The sequence below is a fragment of the Fusarium keratoplasticum genome, chromosome 3, assembly GCF_025433545.1.
Source record: "Fusarium keratoplasticum isolate Fu6.1 chromosome 3, whole genome shotgun sequence".
NCBI classification, from domain to species: domain Eukaryota; kingdom Fungi; phylum Ascomycota; class Sordariomycetes; order Hypocreales; family Nectriaceae; genus Fusarium; species Fusarium keratoplasticum.
This window is the reverse complement of record NC_070531.1, coordinates 5,683,933-5,703,140: the sequence shown is the minus strand read 5'-3', so window position 1 is coordinate 5,703,140 and position 19,208 is coordinate 5,683,933. Positions and strand designations below refer to the sequence as shown.

Sequence of the window (19,208 nt, the reverse complement as noted above, 5' to 3'; positions counted from 1 at the left end):
AATCTCTTCATTACTTTTACTAGAAACTCTTTCCGCGCCGGGCGGAGGATTGAGTTGGTGTTGGTTGTGGTGTTGGTTGGTTACTATGTCACATATATAGAAACAATTGAGTCAAAATATGCATGATTGGGTTCCACTCAGACCCTGAGACCCTTGTCAATCATTCCCTGCATTGATCATCGCAGGGTCATCGGTACGGCTCGCTCCCTGTAAAGCTTGTCGGTGACAGCTCGGCCACTAACTGAAATAACCAAGCTCCTGATGTGGTCAGATGAACCCTTCTCATCTCGGTCTGCGGTGTTTGGAACACGACGATAGATGCTGATCGGCAATGGGATGGGCCGGGCCGAGTATATCAACTTCGAAGCATATCCTTTAGAAGCCGCGTTTCCCACGACTTTGATTCACAATCTCTTCTTCCTTTCTTCGCACCATACATTATTTCCCTCGTGAAAATGGCAAATTCGTTGGCCTTTTGGCTTATTCTCACTCTTTTCTATTGTCTCTCTCTCGCCAAGGTTCATGAGCCTGCTCTACCTTCCCTGCTCCCTACCCGTAACCATGCTGTCGTTGAGCGGAGCCTCGACGATGGAGACGTTGCCTCACTATCGAGGCGATCGGCTTCATCAGTTGAGGAAGCTCGCAAGCTTGTGGAAAAGGGTCAGGTTGCCATGGCAAGGGAGAATGCCAGGATCATGCACAAAACCTCTCACATGCCCCAACCCGGCGTCATGGCCGCCAAGAAGCCCCAGAAGTCGGTAGTGGTTGAGCTGCAGTACGAGGATGGGCCAATACGCGCTTCTGCCATGGGTGCCAGTTCCGAGAGTTTGCCTAGCTACTACGTGGTGCCGACAGAGCTCGTTGAGGCTGCGAGTATCTTGGCTGAAGCTACACCACTACCGCAGGACGGCAGCCCCAAGTTTCTTGCCGAGTCTGAGACTGTCAGCTCCAAACGGGGCCATGCCGACACGTACGCTATGCCCCCTGTCTTGAGGAAGGGTGATGGGCTACATGAGTACGGCCCTGAGCTTGGACAAGCCTATCGGTTCGGTGACAACAAGTCTCAAGTGGTCCAACCTGGGCAGACCAAGGAGAACGGCAGCCACGACGAGAAGAGGTCGGCCTCTCATTGGTGGATGGCCAGCATCAAGCAGCGCGGGTCGAGTCCTTTTGCTCCCGAGGGTTACAAGGTAAGTTGATCGAGGTGTGTGCAACGGATTGAGTTCTCATCAAATCTGATGGGCAATAGGTTTGGAGAAACGTCAAGGACTACGGTGCCAAAGGTGTGTATTGTGTTTACACGTAGTATCTTCACTTTCTAATACCTCCAACAGGCGACGGGAAGTCTGATGATACGGCCGCTATTAACCGTGCCATCTCTGACGGCGGTCGATGCGGTCGAAACTGCTCTGGAAGCACTATCCACCCAGCAACTGTGTATTTCCCCCCCGGTGTCTACATGGTTAGCAGCTCCATCATCCAGTACTACAACACTGAGATCATTGGTGATGTAAGTTAATGCAACTTAATCTGTATCGCACTGGGCATTGTTGACATATGTAACAGCCTGTCGACATGCCCCGAATCAAGGCTGCACCCAGCTTTATTGGTCTCGGTGTCATTACCACGAATGTCTACGAGAGCGACGACACCAAGTGTTAGGTCTTTTTCAAGTGACTTTCTTGTGTCTGTTTCTCAGTGATTGCGCAGGTACCCCAGCAAACGAAACTTCCTTCGCAGTGTGCGCAATTTATATATCGATATCCGTTGCACCCCGAAAGATGCCCAAGTCTGTGGTATTCATTGGCAGGTTGGCCAGGGAACAACGATTGAGAATGTCGTCTTCTGGGCCGATACTTTACGAGACATAACTCAGCAGGTATGAAGACGCTTGATAAGGAGTTTGACAGGTCACTCACTTCTTTTGCCTAGGGCATCTTCATGGAGGACGGGAACGGAGGATTCATGTCCAACATCCTCTTCCTAGGAGGCAAATACGGGTGGGTTGATGGCGATAACACATCATTTGAGGACTGGCAAGCTGATATGGAATTTTGAAGTGCCTACATTGGAAACAAACAATTTACAGCCCGTGATCTATGGTTCTCGGACGTTCTGGACGCGGCGATCCGACTCCGCTGGGCTTGGGGTTTGACACTGCAGGGTATTAACTTTAAGAACGTGAAGACAGGTATCAAGATTATGGAGAGCGGGGAAAAGGTGAGTCGATTAAAAGCTCGCAATTATGCATTTGGAACGCTAACTCGTACTAGACGGCAGACGAACAAGGCGTAGGTTCTCTCGTGGTGACCGACATTCAAGGCGAGGCAATGGACGCCTTCATCACCTCCACTCTCTCATTAGAAAACTCTACCTCGCTCATGGTACAAAACGCTCTGATGAACGATGTTGACGCCTTTGTGACGGAAGCAGAGAGCGGAAAGGTACTCTTGGCTGGAGACGGCGACGCGGAGGAGATCCTTCCCATTAAGTCCTGGGGCTTTGGGAGGGTCACTGACACTTCAGGAAACACCACCTTTGTCAGCGGCGGCGAGGTCGCTGCTCCTAATAGTGCATCAATGCTGACAAGACCTGGCCTCTCTAGTTCCATCCGCGACACCGAGTACTACTTCACGAGGCAACGCCCCCGGTTTGTTAACCTTGGGGGCTGCGATCTCGTCGATGTCAAAGCATGGGGCGCCAAGGGAGATGGCAAGATCGACGATACCGTAGCGCTTAACCGCGCCTTTGAAGCAGCGGCTGACATGTCGGCCATCGTGTATATCCCGTACGGCGTCTACGTGATCAAGGATACCGTCACCATTCCCGTTGGATCCCGGGTTATTGGTCAGGCCTGGCCTCAGCTGATGGGGACTGGCGCCAAGTTTGAAGACATATCCAAGCCTCGACCTATCATCCGCGTGGGAGTTCCCGGAAATCAAGGTGTGGCCGAGATTCAGTCCGTCATGTTTACAGTCCGAGGTCCAACAGCGGGTGCTATTCTAGTCGAGTGGAACGTCCACGAGTCATTCCAGGGCTCTGCTGGACTATGGGGTACGTCAAACGTTTCCGGCTGCCATTTACTTCTTTGCTGACATCAAGTGTTCTCCAGACTCTCACTTCAGAGTTGGGGGTGCTGAGGGCAGCCAGCTTCAGGTTGTCGGCTGCCCCCAGCTTCCAGACGAGATCAACCCTGCTTGTATTGCGACATCCCTTATGCTTCACATCACACCCAAGGCTTCGGCGTACCTTGAGAACATCTGGGTGTGGGCAGCAGACCATGATATCGACGACAAGAAGCAGGCCAGTATCAACGTATACGCAGCACGGGGTATTCTCATTGAGAGCACAGGCCCTACCTGGCTATGGGGGACTTCGGTTCAGCACTGCGCTCTCTACCAGTACCAGCTTTCAGGTGCTGAGAACGTCTTTCTGGGTCTTATCCAGACCGAATCTCCCTACTACCAGCCCCATCCTGCTAGCCCAGGACCGTTTAGTGAGCAGCTGGGCGCCTTTGCCGATGATCCGATATTTGACGACTGCCGACAAGATTCCCGCTCCTGCCGGCTTTCGTGGGCGGCCCGCGTGATAGATTCCAAGACCATCTACATTCTGGGTACTGGCATGTACTCTTGGTTCCAGGAGCATGACGGCAAGTGCATCGACAATGGCAAAGGCGACTGCCAGGACAAGGTCTTTTACACGGAGCAGACGTCGGACATCTGGGTCTACAGCCTCGTCGCCGCCGGTGCGGTTGAGATGATCAGTCCTTTCAACGGTCAGCCGGTCAACGCGACAGACAACCGCAACGGCTTCGCATCCTCTCTACTCGCCTGGCGAGGGGGCATCAACGGCACAACGGGCTGGCGAGACTTTGACGGCTACACTCTGTACAATCCCGATGCGGCTGGCATCGAGAACTTTACAAAGGTTTGCCAGAAGGCGCTGACGGCCAAGATCAAGTGCCATCCGCTAACCCGGGACTTTACCGACGCCCGAGTCCACTGTCCGTTAGGCGGGGCGCCCTCCCGGATGACCTGGGCTTGTGCAGACGGATGCAAGAAGTCAATTGAGTATTGGGTCGAGTCAGTCGAGAAGCTTTGCAAGGGCCAGACTTGGTCCAACGGTGCCGTAGCCGAGTACCAAGGAGGTTACATTCAGTATGGGCTGATGGAGCAGTGTCAGAAGGACGACAAGTCGGGCAGATGGTGCAACGGTAAGACCATCCCATGCTTCCACAAAAGTTACAGACTAACCCCTTCTTCGCAGATGTCTTGGCTGAGTTCAAGGATTTCGGGACTTCTGTCAGTTGGGACGATATGCACAAAGAGGAGCTCTGCTCGGACTGCTACGTCGGACGGCTGCGGATGATGCAGGCCAGTCCCTACTCGGTCTACGGATTGGTTTCCGAGTATCAAGACGCCCTACAACACGTAACGGCGCGATGCGGTCTCAAGGGCCAGGATCTCAAGCCTCAGCCGTCGGTATTCCCCACCAAAGCCAAGGCTGAGACGTGGTGCCTCTCTGAGAAGACATATGACACTCGCAAGGGGGACACCTGTGATTCGGTTGCACAGAACTTCAGCATCTCTTCGGCATCTATTGTTATCGGTAACTCGAACATCGGCAGGTGCTCTAATCTTGACGCCGGTACCAAGCTCTACCTATCGCTCGAGTGCAAGACGTATACTCGTCAGAAGGATGAGAGCTGCGTCGACATCTACATCAAGACAGGTGTCAGCCTCTCCTCCATCAAGCAGTACAATCCCTGGCTCACGAGGGACTGCAGCAACATTGAGTCGGCGAGCAAGACATACGGCAACATTCTTTGTATTTCCCCCGTCGGCGGCGAGTTTGAGAGCAATGTGAACAAGTCGAGGGGAGCCGGCGGCTTCGGGCCTACCTCCGAGTACACGGACAAGGCCACCGCTCCTCCAGGAAATGCGAAGCTGGCCGAGGGCACCACGGACAAGTGCGGTCGTTGGCACGTTGTTAAGCAGGGAGAAAGCTGTGCGAGCGTCACGCAAAGCTTCATCACAGCCTCGGTCTTCCGGATGGTTAACCCTTCTCTCCTAGGCGGAGAGTGTAGTGAGAAGCTGATACCTGGCCGAGCGTACTGCACAGGGCCAGTCCGTGGCTGGGCTGAGAGTGGGGAGAAGAACTAAGGGCGTCATTTATAGTTAAGTTCTGCTATTCATGGTTATATAGTCCACAGGGCTACTAGTATGCTTACAATTGCTTATCTTATTTAATAACATATGTGTGCTAACCCGAGCCCGAAATGGACGACTAATCTTATCTGCCTAAGCTACAGGCTCGCCTTAGTAACATGGGGGGACATCAGCTCGTTCTTAACTTCAAACGCAGCCCTAGTCCCCTCCTCAATGGCACCGTCGATAAACCCACGCCAGCCCAATGCCCAATCTGCATTGGCAAACAGAACGTTGCCGGCCCTCCTCCTCAATGCGTCCTGATATCGGAAGGCAAAGTCAGGACGATACATGCACCAACCGCCTTTGGCCAATTCGTCACGGCTCCAATCGTGCCAGAGCTAATCCCACCTGTTAGCCCATATCTTGTGCAGTGACGGGTGATGATGCTAGAGGTTTGCTCACCACTTTTTCAACTGGCATACCGGGGTAGGCCTCGCGTGCCTCATCATAGAATGACTTGGCATCGTCTTCTGTGCTCAACGAAGCATCATTTCTCCCAAATGCAACCATGTGACGGCTGCCGTTACTTTTGGTGCGACCGTCACCCAGTGTGGTCACCATTCTGGCCTTTGGATAGCGCAAGACAGACAAGGGACGAGTCTCTGAGGCGCCAATCTTGAAGTGAATCTTAGCTCCGTTGTGAACCTGGCCAATGCGTGCTGCTTCATCTCTAGTAGCGCTCAGGGAAGGGTCAAACTTGACTTCTCGGAGAACGTTGAGGGGGACTGTCGATATGAGGAGGCGGCCGCGGAATTGGCGTCCATCCCTCAATGTCACCGTCACGGAACCGTTCTTGTCGGATACTGACTCGACGCGTGTTTTGAAGATATAAGAGAGTCTCTGCGACTGGACAGCCTCCTTAAAGAACTGCAGGGCGAAGTGCGTCTGGCCCTCTTTGATCTTGTATACTTCTGTGAACTCGTACAGGCCAGAGGTTGAGTAGCCGCTCAGAGCCCACCATCGGAGCACATCAAAGAAGCCTACATTGTCGAAGTCCTCATTGCCGACGATTCCCTCAATCAAACCCTTGAGAATGCAGATCTGGGTTTTGGTGAGTAACCCGCGTACTTGGTTCAGTCTGTCGCTGACGGACAAAGACTCATAAGCTCTTGCGTCAGGGTTGCGCAGGGAATCATGGGGGAACGGGATTGCCGTTTTGCCTTCTTCACCATCGACATTGCAGTAGATTTTGAAAGCATGATCGGCCTGTTTGTCCTTTTGATTTTATTTTTCTCAGTTGAAGCTCTTAGATACCGGTCGTGGTGTACTTACAAATGTCTCCAGTGACAGGTGTTGCTTCTCGCCATCATCATCCACCAAGACGGAGCGTGGCTGGTTGGGCACATCACCAGTGACAACAAAGTCCCGGTGAAGGTTGTAGCGAGCCATTTCACGGTAGACGTGAGGCTGCTCCCAGTGAATCCATGTTCCTCCCATCTCGTAGAGATGGCCATCAACATTTGATGTCCATGTCCTGCCTCCGATACGATCACGTCCCTCGAGGAGCAGAACATGATGGCCTATTCTCGGAGATTAGTATGGGCTTAATAAGGGATGGACTCTGTGACAGAGCTTTCCTGATAAAGTGAGGTCGCGGACAGCTGTCAAACCAGCAAATCCAGCACCAATAATGATGGTGTCGAACGTCTTGGATGTAACCTGAGCCGAGTTGCTCGCTGGCGTGATTACTCCGTTGCATGGCAAGCCATTGGATATACCACCACCAACCTTATACTCGTGGCCCTCGGCAGTCTTCTTCATAGACATTGTGATACGCTTTGGTACACGGCTCTTTGTGTGCTCAAGAATAAGTGATGGGTAGAGTAAGTGGTAGAAGAGTGAGGTCAGAAAGAGGTGTGCTAATGGTCGTAGGTGATTCTAAGTGATGGGGACTGATCTATATCAGTCTGTAGGGCGAAGGACCAAATGTTATCAAGGTCGACGACAATAGCGGTCACCTAATTGGGAGGTTGAATTCACGACGACGAGCGACTGGGCTGCGAGCGTTCAACCTGATTTGGAAAATGAGAGACAGGATCACTGGCCCCATAATGACGGGAGTCGCATGATGTCCCAGCCGGGGATTGCCTCCTGTTCTCCAGGATGCGGGGAAACAAACCCTCGAAGAGTCAGGCAAGTCATGAATGCATCTGGACTCCTACTGCCCGTTGCTGGTCTCATTCGAGTCGCCCGTTTAGGATAAGCGCGATATGGACTGCAATTCTCGAATCTCACCGACCCGAGTGGAGACAATACGCTTGTATCTTACTGGTTCATGGTCTCATTTTAGCTGTCTTCTCCGGATACATGTTGAGCACGGTCTCCTCCATATTAAGCTGCTGGTCTCATTCGAGTCGCCAGTTCGGGACAAGCGCGACATGGCTGGCCTCTGCCTCGACTAGGTGAGGGTTGCCCTTCGTTTCCCCATCTCGATGAACTCCAAGATAGTGGGTCAGAAGTTTTCCTCGCCTCACTAGATCGATCGTTGGGTCCGGGCTAGCCTTAAAGACTCTTTGGGTCGAGCTGGTTTTATGGAAACTTGTCGGTCTTCCACGATAATAAGATTGAATGTCAGCCAGCCATTCATTACGGCTTCTCAAAGTTGCATGACTAGACACTCCTTCGAATCATCATATACTTCTCTTCCCATCCTATCGTTGCTCCCTCACAGCCCACTCCAAAGTCACTCTATCAGTCAGGCAGTGCAATGTCTGGTGCTTTGGAAGGTATTTATGAGCCCGGCGTGGTCGACCCCGGCTATCCCTCAACTGAGGGAACTACCCCTTTCTGGCATTCTCAACCACATCCTCGCGCCAACCATCAATCAGAATGGCCCCAGGGTGTTATCGACGTTGTTATTATTGGTGCCGGCCTTACCGGGATGAGCCTGGTACGAAACTTGCTAAAGAAGAAGCCAGGAATTCGCATCGTCCTGGTTGATGCTCGATCACTGTGTTCCGGCGCTACAGGCCGTAACGGTGGCCACTGCAAGACTATGACATTTGCTATGTGGGAGGAGCGAAAGCACTCATTTGGCATTGAAGAGGCCGTGCGTATTTCGGCCTTTGAGCATGCACATCTGGAAGCCATGGCCACTGCAATCCGTGAGGATGGTATTGATTGCGATCTGGTCCTCACGCAGGGCATCGAGGCCTATTACGACCAAAAGGACTTTGAGAAGGCTATTGCCGGCCTCGAAGACATGCGTGCCCACGCACCTCACCTGGCAGAGAAGCACCAAGTCCACACAGATCAGTCATACCTACGAGACGTTCTCAAGTTGTCATCCCGTGCTGTAGGCGCCATCTCGATTCCAGCAGCCTCTATGTGGCCTTATAAATGGGTCACGGGCGTCCTTGGTCCTTTGATTGACCAGGGCAGAATCAATGTCCAGACACACACGCCCGTCACAAGTATCGTTGACTTTAAGGAGGACGGATATGCGACTGTCAAGACCAATCGGGGCGAAATTCGCGCAAAGGATGTCGTCCACGCCACAAACGCCTGGCTTGGCCACCTGCTACCGGAGCTTCGACCATTTATCTCTCCCGTCAGGGGCAATGTCGTGGCATACGCTCCAACAGCAGATGGAAAGTCGCCGTTGGGTCTCGGAAGCGACTATTCGCTCTGGTTGCGATACGGTGTCAAGGACTACGACTACCTTATTCAGCGCAAGGATGGTCGTGCCATTGTCGGACGGGCCAACACTGGCCGCAAGGCAGTGGGCGATGATAGCGAGATGGATCTGAGCCCAATGGCACATCTACGAGGTTTTGCTCATGAAGCGCTCGCCAGTCCTGACCGAGACGCTGCCACCAAAATTTCTCACGAGTGGGCTGGCATCTTGGCTTTCTCTCAAGACGCGGTTCCTTTTGCTGGTCGTTTGCCTTTCCCTGGACGCACGCATCAATGGGTCTGTGGAGGATATCATGCCACGGGTATGATCAAGGCATTCCTTACTTCTCGGATGGTCGCTGGCCTGATCCTCGGAGAGAAGCCAGACGATGACTTTCCCAGGTCTATCTTTACTACCGATGACCGAATTCGACAGTTAAGGATTTCTTTAGAGAGGGGAGTGCCAGTACAGATCAAGGCACGGCTTTAGATTGGCAACTGAAGCTTAGTAATATTTATTTCTCAGTGGCTCAAATGTCAAAGTGCGACTTGAGCGAACATCCCCAAGTTTCTCATCTTTGTACGTGTGCTCGGCAATGTATTCTTTATAATAGTTCAAGCCCGGCCCTTGAGGGATAACTGGGACAGAAGACCGAATATAAGCCTCGACCTTGTCGGCTACCCTAGAGTGTGGCGAGGGGCCATGCGTGACACCCTATGACAACCCAAGCTGACCTTGAACTTCACAGTATCCACGGAACTTGGCAGCCGCTGCTCCAGCCACTTTTCTAGATATTGACAACCCCTAAAGACGATGAATGGGGAGTTACAACCCAGCTCCATTGATAGCTTCTTGAAACTGAGTGCAGCAGACTGTTTCGCCCAAGCACTGCCATCCACAGTTTTTGTAGTGAATGAGATTTTCTTGACACACGCGTCTATACTTATTAGCGTACCGATGATACGGTACTGGCCATGGCACAACGTTTGATGACGCGTGGGAGGGATTTCCGCCCTTCGGTACAGTTCTGTAACAGCCTTTTCCGGCCTGCACGCTATCAAACCCTAGACTCAACGAGTGTGGCAAAGCTGGCCGAAAGCCCGTCCGACCCATTAGCCTGGCACGTGCCTGGTTTTAGTACTACTATAAAGTACTGTACAGGGGTGTCTCATTCCACATTCCCCTTTTGAACAGTTTGCCTCCACCCGCACTCCAATCTCAACCACGCATGCTATCATCGCGTCACCTCATCTCCCAAGTCTCGGATCGGCCGTGGATATAGATATCCAAAAAAAAAAAAAAAAAAAAAGTGCACTGCAGTGAGACCATCTTGCCATACACGGGCAAAGCCAGTGTACCCCCAAGCCTCAGGGCATGACGCGACCTTATCGTGCAAAGGTCAAAGGTGAGCCAAGCAGAAACAACACCTAGATCGAGGCTTATCGTCCATCATCAAGGGTGCTATGAGTGTTCTCAGCGTCGGATCAACTGCGATAGAGGTAGTCCCGAGTGTCGTAAATGCATCGCAAAGGGCTTGAAGTGCAGCGGCCTCGGTGTTCGACACCGCTTCAGCAATGGCGTCGCGACTAGAGGTCATTGCATCGGTAAGACTATGGATACTGCTTATCCTTAGTAAGCTCTCTCCATGACTCTTCGGCGTCGAGGGCAGGGTGTGATTGTGCTGACATGGAACTCAAGCATGAGACGAAAGGCGAAGCCCAACGTTACCAAAACAACCACATTACCTGAGCCATCACACAGCCCTACCCCTGAGCAGAATGTGACCGCTGCCACACAAGAATCCCCTTCACTTCACTTCACCCACGAGATTATTGATACCGACATAATACCAAGCGACGCGGTAGATGTTGCGCACATTTCTGACAAAGCGCTCGAGCTTTATTATGAGCTGCCAATCTCGTGGGAGCTCTTGCTAGGAGGAAATGACGTACTTCCTCTGCTCAACATCGAGAATCAAGACGAAAACGATGACGACGACTGGCCAAAAGCTGCCGAGAGTGGTCCTCCCTGCGAGGCAGAACTATTCACGTCCAACGATGAATTGATCATTCCTCCATCTAACCCCGATCATGTTCCAGCATGGAAGAGGCGCCTGTTGCTCAACTGTGAGACACGCCTTTGCATTTCTACAAGTGTTCACAACTAACCTGGTGATAGACTCGGATAACATCGCTAGTGAAATGATCGCCGTGGATGGCCCTCACAACGGATGGCGCCACCTCATGCTACCAATAGCAGAGACCGACGAACTTGTCATGGACGCAGTCCTTGCAGTCTCACTCTTCCATAGCTCCCGAATTCTACAAAACGACCTCGCCATCGACCAAATCAAGCACGACCACTATGGCCGAGCCATTCAAGGGCTGCAAAAGCGCAGTCAGCTGAGAGACTGCGATCGACCAAACCAGCAGTCTATTCTTATCACGATATTGTTGCTTCTGACTGCTGTTATGGTTAATGGATCATCCGACTTTCCAATCCTCTTTAGCATGCTGCAGTCTGCAATCGATGTCCTCGGTGGAGAGGCGGAACTTGGGTCAGGGGATATTGCCGAGTTCGTAGTCCGCCAGGTTCGCAAGTAAGACGACACTACCCTGATGAATGTTATGACCACACCGCTAGTGTCGAGGCTAACAAACGGCTGAATCAAGGTTTAAAGTGTATGCGGCGCCGCTGCTTAGTGAAGACGCTGGTATCAACATCATTTCCTCCGAAACCGAGATTGCCCCGATGTTCGACTGCCTGAATCATTGTCTGCAAAACAACCCACGGCATGCCGGCTCTCTCGCCCTCGTACCCAACCTGGTACATCAAGCATGCGAGATATACATGAATCAAGCTGTGCTTGACACTCAAACTCGAGCGGCACCACAGATAAGGGCGAGGCATGTGATAGAGTCTATTGGCCGCGTGCAGCGCTTTATTGATACGTTGGAGGAATTCCCTGATGATACTCCGGGCAAGCAAGTCCTTACGTGGGCTTGCTTTGTCGCAGCCTCTGATTGTCGGCTCGCAGAGCACAAGGAGTTTTTTTCCAACTTCTTCTTGAGCAGATATGCGAGAAGTGGATTTATGAATTTGACCATGGGGCTGGATGCTTTGGGGAAGATATGGACGCGAAAGCCTGATGAGCGATGGACTGTGCTACTGCCTCATTCAAAGCTCTTTATGATGTGATAGAATACCTAGTTTTTACGCCACATGTATGTGTGTGATTTGATACCAATCGCCGCGTTAATATGCTTAGAAACATTGTAGGCTTAGTGACGCTTCCCACAGAAGCCATCGAAGACAATGAAAAAGAACTCAGTTATTAGCACCTGCCGATCTAAAACCCAATGCCCAAAAACACGATACGGGCTGAAATCATGCCATTTGTCACATGGAAAAGTCGGCATGAGTAAAACGGCACTGAGCGTGAACTGAACGAAGGTAATTAATACTGTAAGTCGTATCATCTTACAGGCGAATCTCACTTAAAACAACTACTTGACAAGAGTCTTTATTGAATAAAACCTTGAAACTCATTATATATTGCATTGCCAGTTATGCGCCTGTAATGACATAGCGACGTTTACCTCTAAACATCCAATCAAGGATGATAATCACTACCAATCCCGTAAAAAGAACCACAGCCCAGTTCATATCAACTACAATATAAGATTAATATCATCCCTGAATAGCAGGGAATTATTGGACTTACGAAGGTTGTTGGCAGTTATGGGCACGTAAAGAGGGAAGCTTATTGAAGGTAGACGTTAGAAGTAACCCTTTCTAGCAACGCTGTGGAGAAAGAACTTACAATAAGATGATGATAACAAGTGATGACCAACAGACAGCCGCAACATTAATAGCAAGACCGAACGGGATTTTAAATTTTCGGTCAGCAGGGAGCACACTGCGGCCCCGAACAAGAAGTTTCAAACATGTGAGCCCAGGCCTCGACATCTCGGGGGTATAGGTCAGAGGGCTCACCATCAAGATTGGGATCAGGTATCCGAACTGAATTGCAACTCCACCCAGACTGACGACAATCTGGAAAGCATAATCACTTCCGAAAAGGACAAGGCCTGGCACCAGTCAATAGTGATCCCCAATACGACATTGATGAACTGTGTCGTACCAATAACCAACTCTGTAACAACGAGAAGAAGGAGTGCGTTGAGCGGTGTCTGGGCTGCTTGGTTGACTTGTTGAAAAGTACTAGAAAAGGGCAAAGCATGATCATGTGCCATGCTCCATGCTAGCCGCGACCCAGCAGTGTTGATGCCAACGGCGATAAGGAAGCTATAGTTGGGTTAGCCAAGACTGAACAGTTGAAGTTGCTTAATAGGGACGAACTTGAGCAAAACGATAACCACGATCACCAGCGCGCTGCCGCCTGCAGAGCTGTCAAGGATATCAACGAACCAGTCTACAAATGGAAAGCTAAGTAACCATGTCAGCTTTGTTCAACCGATTCAAATGGGTTGGCATACTCTGACTCCATATATGTCTCCCAATCTCCAGCACAAAAAGCCATGACAAGGGCGCCCATGACAGAAGTGATACCACTGAAAATCATGGAGTATACCATGGCTCGCTGTGTCACAGATGTTGTCAGAGGCCAGTAACTTCAGTGCGGACATTGCACTTACCGGTGCGCTCTTTGGGGCATCTCGCATCTCTTCGGCAATATGTAGGATGCCATCTGTTCCGTACAGCGCGTAGATTGGCGTGTAGAAGCTCATGATGCCCACCCATGCGCTACTAGTATATCCGGAATTGTTGATAAAATGGGTAAAGACGAAGCTAGCCGTATGCTTGGGCGCGAGGGTGAGGAATGAGATGGCCCATGCGAGACCGCCACCCAGAGTGATGATGCCACCGAGAACGGCAATAGCGGGGAGATGCTTCTGCGAGAAACAGAAGAGGAGGGACAGGAGCGTCAGGGCCACGAAGATGAGATAGGTACTCCAGGTCTAACCACCAATATCAAGTCAGCAGATGAAGGATGCAGTTGCTCTCGAGATTCAACTTACCTCGGCCACGAAGGTGGGGTTGTGGATAGAGACAACAGACGCAATGATTTGTGCGCTGTTCATGGAACATCCGCAAACCGTGGCAATCTCTCCCAGTAGAACGACCCAGCCAACAAGATATGATAGGAACCGTCGAATTCTGTGTTCATAGAGTCAGAAAAGCTTTGTGGCGAAAAGGGGCTCGGCTCGTGGGATGGTCGTACCTCTGAGGGGCAAGATATTTCGTGAATGCTCTGTTCAAGAGGCAAACATTAGTTGGATGTCATCTAGCTGACGAAGGAATATTAACTTACTGCTGACCACCTGCATATGGCCACACGGAACATAGCTCAGCCAGCGAACTCATCATTAAGCACTGTCCGACCGTAACGATGATTCTAAGATGGAGATTAGAACAGCTCAGCACACACTGGCAGACAGGTCCAAAAAATGTTACGTTGAGTATATCAGCATCATGGGACCGCCAACATCGAACACGGTCGAATATAGTACAACATTACAAGTCCAGCTTGCCATCATCAGAACCTGGTAGGCACTGGCTGTAGAGGTGAAGCCAAAGTGGGTCAGCACGAATGTGTCGAAAGCCACCACCAAACGTACCTGTCCATGTGTTGTACACACGATGGGGCGTCTCGTGGGATTGGCCAACATGGAAGTCCTTGGCGTCTTCACCCCCGTGATGTGAATCGCCCATCTCTTTGGACATGGTTTTCGAGTTGAATTAGAATAGAGGAGAGAATGCTCGATGGGTGAGTGTGAAGAATTGTAATGAAAAGCAAATCTAGGCGACCTTTTATTAGATTCCAGGCCCAGGAGTTTGCCGGAAATCCGGGTTGGTAAAGCATGCGGGGGTGGACCTGAGTCGCACGGGGTAAAACAATATGGGAGAAACGTATGGGCGGGGAGAGATTAGCGGAGAGCTAGGGCCTCAACACCCATCAAGAACAGCCTGCTTGGGCAAGTGTTATCTAGAGTGCAGGGTTTCAACTCGGACTTGCGATAAATCTCATGTCACGATCTCGCAGAGGTACTCATTGGAACTTCCCTATCAGGCAAGGTGTGCGTACTGTGGGTCTTTCCCCACTTGGTTATTGACAAGACCTAACCCATTAGTTGGAGGGAGACCAGTAGATAACATTCGAGAGCAGGCCAACCGAGCTCCCGAGAGGTTGACACAGGTAAAAAGTACACATGCGTATCGTACTCTTACCTTGTTCTTGGAAAATGCAGGCGGCAAGATCTGGGTGCCGTGATTCTGTCCGATGTGAACGTCAGGTCCCAGACTAGGCCGTCTCCAAGCTAGCGCCACCAAGCTGCCAACTGTGCCAAGTGTGAGCAATTCCCAAGAGAGAAGAGTCGTATTCGGTGCTTGTGGTAATATAAAGATACAAATCACATGTTTCGAAGCGGGCAGCAATAGAGCTGTATCTAAGGTGCTTGAGGTCGAAGGGCACCTATGGATTGTCAACTCATCTCCTGTCTCTTGTAATCAAACTTGATGTTAATTAACTTGGGAATAGCATAGGCACTATTTGATCTTCTAGAAGGCCAGCGATCTCATGTTTAATAAAAGTGCACTTGAGCCACCCTCTGGGTATAAAAGATTTTTGAGAGGGGTCCAAGGAACCCGATCCTGGGCCAGGTCTTTATGCTCCACGCAGAGCAACCACCTAACCTAGAGACTGACAGATGGGTTGCACTATTTCGTTCTTGATAGCTACCGCCATAGAGCGCAGATGATGCCTACATTTGCTGGGTGGCTATGATATTTCACGGCCTTAGATTTAAATAGAAATATGTACGCTTTATTGTGGTGGCTTAATACTCGTGCCTTTTGGAGTAATAGCTGATGTCCTTTTTAAAGTCGTCATTAATAATACAAATTATTAATAAACCACTACAACAAAAGCGAAAGACCATTGTTACCGCGACCTAGCTCATCATACTCTGTATCGCTTGCCAAAATATTGAAGTAAGTTTCTCACCGCGATCCCAAGTTGTTTGCTTATTTGTGAGCTGTTTGCTTATTTATGAGCTGCGCTGGAGCTGAGCTGAGACATTGGGATCCGCTCTGTGGCTCGGGGAAAGGGGTGCCGTAGCGTGCAGGCCAGCAAACAAAAGCCAGGGTCCAGACCATGACTATTGGTGTGACCAGACGCCATGGCTTGGGAACTCGTTCAATAGCTCAGCGCCATCTTGCCGTTTGTCAAGATCTAGCTGCGATCATTAATTTCCCGTCATCTGCCTGTCGCTTGAAAAGAAGTCCCACCCCCAGTTTCCAGCTTCTCGGTAGCCTCAATCTTTATCTAAACTAACCTCAGTCGTTCTTTTTGCTCTGTCGTGTTGAGCTCATGCATGCAAAGTCTCTCTTGTCCTTGGCCCTCGGGCTTCTGGCGGCTGATGGTGTGGTCGCCGGTCTGTGTCGGCCGCAATCCTCAGGTACGGTAATATGGCGTTGTGGTTTCTGCGGCACTCTGACTGACGCCCTTTCTGCTCAGACACATCGTCAGCTGTCTCGTCGACAGCGTCATCTATTTCGGCTTCTTCAACGATCGAGTCTCTCTCCTCAACCATGTCCCATTCGACCACAGAGACTGCCGCAACTACGGAGTCCCTCACTTTGACGACGTCTTCCTCTTCTGATCTATCCTCTACGTCAACAACTTTCTTCACCACAATTACGTCCTCCGACTCCACAACGGTCGAGACCTCAACATCCGCGCCTACGACCACGAGTTCAACAGCCCCATATGATCCCATTCCCACCTTCAACATTGTGGCTGTTGGTGGCCCCGTGCCCGGCGCAGTACTCAGGTCAACCGGCCAGCAGGGGAATATTCTCACTTTTAACCCCACCTTCAGCGGTACCCGTGTCCTCTCCTTCTCCCTTGAGCATAGCACCAGCCGTGTTCGCGAGAGTAATGGCATGTACATGTGCCTCGACTTTGGCGGTGGCCTGTCCACCGTCACTGTGTGTGGCTCTGAGTCGGACAGCATCAAGTATCTTACCTGCACAGTCATGCCTGATCTCGCCCTTTTGTGCAGTGGACCAGATGGACACCGGTACTTTGACGACGAAGGCGAGCAACACTCTTATGAGACTGGCGCCACAGTTGATCACTTATATGTCAGATGGGAAGGTCAGGGATATTACACCTACATTGGAGGCGCCAATGTTGTTGGTGGAGGTTTTGTCGCGGTCAAATATGGGTTGGAACAGGTGAATTAGCCTTGATGTAGGCGAGACACTGCTCTGATCGAACTTCGAGAGAAGGTCATGTTGCCTAGAATTCTGCCCAGGACATCTATCTCTCTTTCTCTGAAGTCTGGGCTTCTAGAAATGGTATCTAAAGTGCGGGTTTTTCTCATGGAGGGTTAGTTATGAAAGTCAATTCATTTCAGGCCGCAGGACTTACATTGTCGGCGATATCCTCGAAAGCGTGAGCAAAGTCAACATCGTCAACAACCTCGCCGCTGGCGACCAGAGCGTCTCGTTTCTTGTTCATAAAGGCGTAGTATGTTCGAAGGATAATCAAGACCAACTCAAGGAACACAAAGCATCCGAGAATGATGGCCAGAGCAAGGAAGTAACGTGGCGCATCCTTGTCTCTAAAACACTGAGGGCCAATGGCATTACCCACAGCCCAAAAGACGAAGTTGCTGGCAATGACAACTGACTTCTTGGTCTGGCCCGCAACATTTCGGGATACAAGAGACAGTGCTAGGCCAGAGCAGGTCCAGAATGAGTAAATGATATAGTATGCAATCAGGAGCCCTACTCTTTTGTCGTGGTGGAATGGCTGGGAGATGAGCACCACAACGCCAGCAATGGTGGGCAAAAGACCAAGCATCATAATGAGAATGGTCTGCTTGAACTTCCGGTCAGCCCATGCCGAGGTCAGCATGACAGTGAGCATAACGATGCCGATTGGCATTTGCAGAAGCTGAGTCTCCCAGGTAGAAAAGCCGAAAGACTTGACGAGGATGTTGGCGTAGGCCCCAATGCCACCGGCAGGCAGAGTTGTGCAGATCTGAATCAAAGCGAACGCATAAACTTTCGAAATATTAGTACGCGAGTTAAAATCTTCGGAGGGGCACTCACCTTGAGGATCCGAGATAGCGTGGAAGATCTGTTCCTTGCGAAACACACGATTCTGAACTCCAGTTCTGTTCTCTCGCACCCGCTCAACCATGAGCTTCTTGTCTTCTTCTGACCAGCACTTCGCCTTCATGGGCGAGTCAGGCATCCAAAAGAGGACAAAGACGCCCCAGAACACAGTCGCTATTCCATATGTCATGAAAAGGGCCTGCCATGACTTGATCGGGGAGGTCGAGGGGACGAAGGAGAAGGCAAATGCAAGAAGCCCGCCCAGGATCTGTTGGATACCGTTCATCATGTACCTAGAGAGTAGAGACATTAGTATCCAGAGAAGCATGAGGTAAACGGCTTGCTTACCAATACACAATAGTGCTCGCTTGTTCCTCCTTCTTGTACCTATGAGATCCAAGATTAGTGGGAAATTCTGGCAAGACAAAACTGCACTCACCATGTAGAGGAAAGAAGCACAAAAGCAGGCTGACAGACTGCCTCAAAGCCACCAAGGAAACCACGAAGGACGAGGAGTCCGACAAAGTTGGGAGCGGCAGCGTGCAAAGCCAATGTGGTCCCCCAGAGAATGATGTTAATCGACAGCCACTTTGCAATGGGTAGACGTTGGAGGAGGTAATTTTCCTAAATCACATTAGCACGGTCAAATCCACTGTTGTTGTCAAGGTTGATGGATGGCCTACTGGATACTCAACCACAAGAACGACGAGATACATGATGGTTGTGAACCACGAATACTACAACTAGTCAGATGTGCTTGCGTCAACCAAATCTCGATGTTTGTTTGACGAACCTGGTTCGGGGCAAGGTTCGCGTCCTGAATGATGCCCATGATCGAGGCAAACGACATGGTGCCTCGATCAAGTGACTGGGTAAAGTAGGTGACGACCATGATGACCAAAATGCGCTTGTCTATCATCCTCTTGAGACGCTTGTTCGTGTCCTCGTCGATCTGGACTCGTGACTCGGCAACATATTGTGCAACTTCGTTGTCGACGAGATCGAGGTTCGCGTGGTTCTTGCCAACCTCGCCATCTTCAGCGTGGATCGGCGTGTTGACTTCGTGGTCTGGCTTCATGATGTTTGACAGGAATGGCGAAAGAAGGTGATAAATTAATCAGGCTGGCCGACACAATGGGCACAGCAATGGACGGAGGGACGACTTTATATGAGTCGATGAGTCTCGATACCAACTCGAAAGACACCCTCTTCTTTCCCCAGAAGGAGCC

The 19,208-nt window shown here is 50.8% G+C and overlaps 6 protein-coding genes across 6 annotated transcripts; 3 read left to right on the top strand and 3 right to left on the bottom strand.

The window, feature by feature from the left end:
- Positions 1–455: 455 nt before the first annotated feature.
- On the top strand, positions 456–5,165 carry NCS57_00508500 (Glucan 1,3-beta-glucosidase; the record flags this gene model as incomplete). Its single annotated transcript, XM_053055024.1, has 10 exons — positions 456–1,190; positions 1,250–1,283; positions 1,335–1,510; positions 1,567–1,655; positions 1,711–1,879; positions 1,933–2,000; positions 2,061–2,220; positions 2,274–3,054; positions 3,113–4,216; positions 4,270–5,165. 10 exons carry the CDS (start codon positions 456–458, stop codon positions 5,163–5,165), a joined length of 4,212 nt encoding a protein of 1,403 aa, XP_052917184.1.
- Positions 5,166–5,308: 143 nt separating this feature from the next.
- On the bottom strand, positions 5,309–6,980 carry NCS57_00508400 (Amine oxidase; the record flags this gene model as incomplete). Its single annotated transcript, XM_053055023.1, has 4 exons — positions 5,309–5,551; positions 5,616–6,254; positions 6,486–6,733; positions 6,782–6,980. The coding sequence occupies 4 exons, from the start codon at positions 6,978–6,980 to the stop codon at positions 5,309–5,311; spliced, it is 1,329 nt and encodes a 442-aa protein (XP_052917183.1).
- A 940-nt stretch (positions 6,981–7,920) lies between these two features.
- Positions 7,921–9,318, top strand: NCS57_00508300 (DAO domain-containing protein; the record flags this gene model as incomplete). Its single annotated transcript, XM_053055022.1, has 1 exon — positions 7,921–9,318. The coding sequence occupies one exon, from the start codon at positions 7,921–7,923 to the stop codon at positions 9,316–9,318; it is 1,398 nt and encodes a 465-aa protein (XP_052917182.1).
- Positions 9,319–10,179: 861 nt separating this feature from the next.
- Positions 10,180–12,027, top strand: NCS57_00508200 (Zn(2)-C6 fungal-type domain-containing protein; the record flags this gene model as incomplete). The annotated part of the gene is made up of 5 exons (XM_053055021.1): positions 10,180–10,234; positions 10,287–10,461; positions 10,528–10,955; positions 11,008–11,428; positions 11,502–12,027. Exons 1-5 carry the CDS (start codon positions 10,204–10,206, stop codon positions 12,025–12,027), a joined length of 1,581 nt encoding a protein of 526 aa, XP_052917181.1. The 5' UTR covers positions 10,180–10,203.
- A 369-nt stretch (positions 12,028–12,396) lies between these two features.
- NCS57_00508100 (uncharacterized protein) lies at positions 12,397–14,577 on the bottom strand (the record flags this gene model as incomplete). Its single annotated transcript, XM_053055020.1, has 12 exons — positions 12,397–12,500; positions 12,554–12,591; positions 12,653–12,920; positions 12,974–13,137; positions 13,192–13,278; positions 13,329–13,432; positions 13,488–13,811; positions 13,872–14,010; positions 14,075–14,104; positions 14,165–14,248; positions 14,308–14,410; positions 14,472–14,577. The coding sequence occupies 12 exons, from the start codon at positions 14,575–14,577 to the stop codon at positions 12,397–12,399; spliced, it is 1,551 nt and encodes a 516-aa protein (XP_052917180.1).
- Positions 14,578–17,176: 2,599 nt separating this feature from the next.
- Positions 17,177–19,057, bottom strand: NCS57_00508000 (MFS domain-containing protein; the record flags this gene model as incomplete). Its single annotated transcript, XM_053055019.1, has 7 exons — positions 17,177–17,218; positions 17,288–17,925; positions 17,974–18,272; positions 18,328–18,366; positions 18,419–18,603; positions 18,663–18,716; positions 18,773–19,057. The coding sequence occupies 7 exons, from the start codon at positions 19,055–19,057 to the stop codon at positions 17,177–17,179; spliced, it is 1,542 nt and encodes a 513-aa protein (XP_052917179.1).
- Between the last annotated feature and the right edge of the window lie 151 nt (positions 19,058–19,208).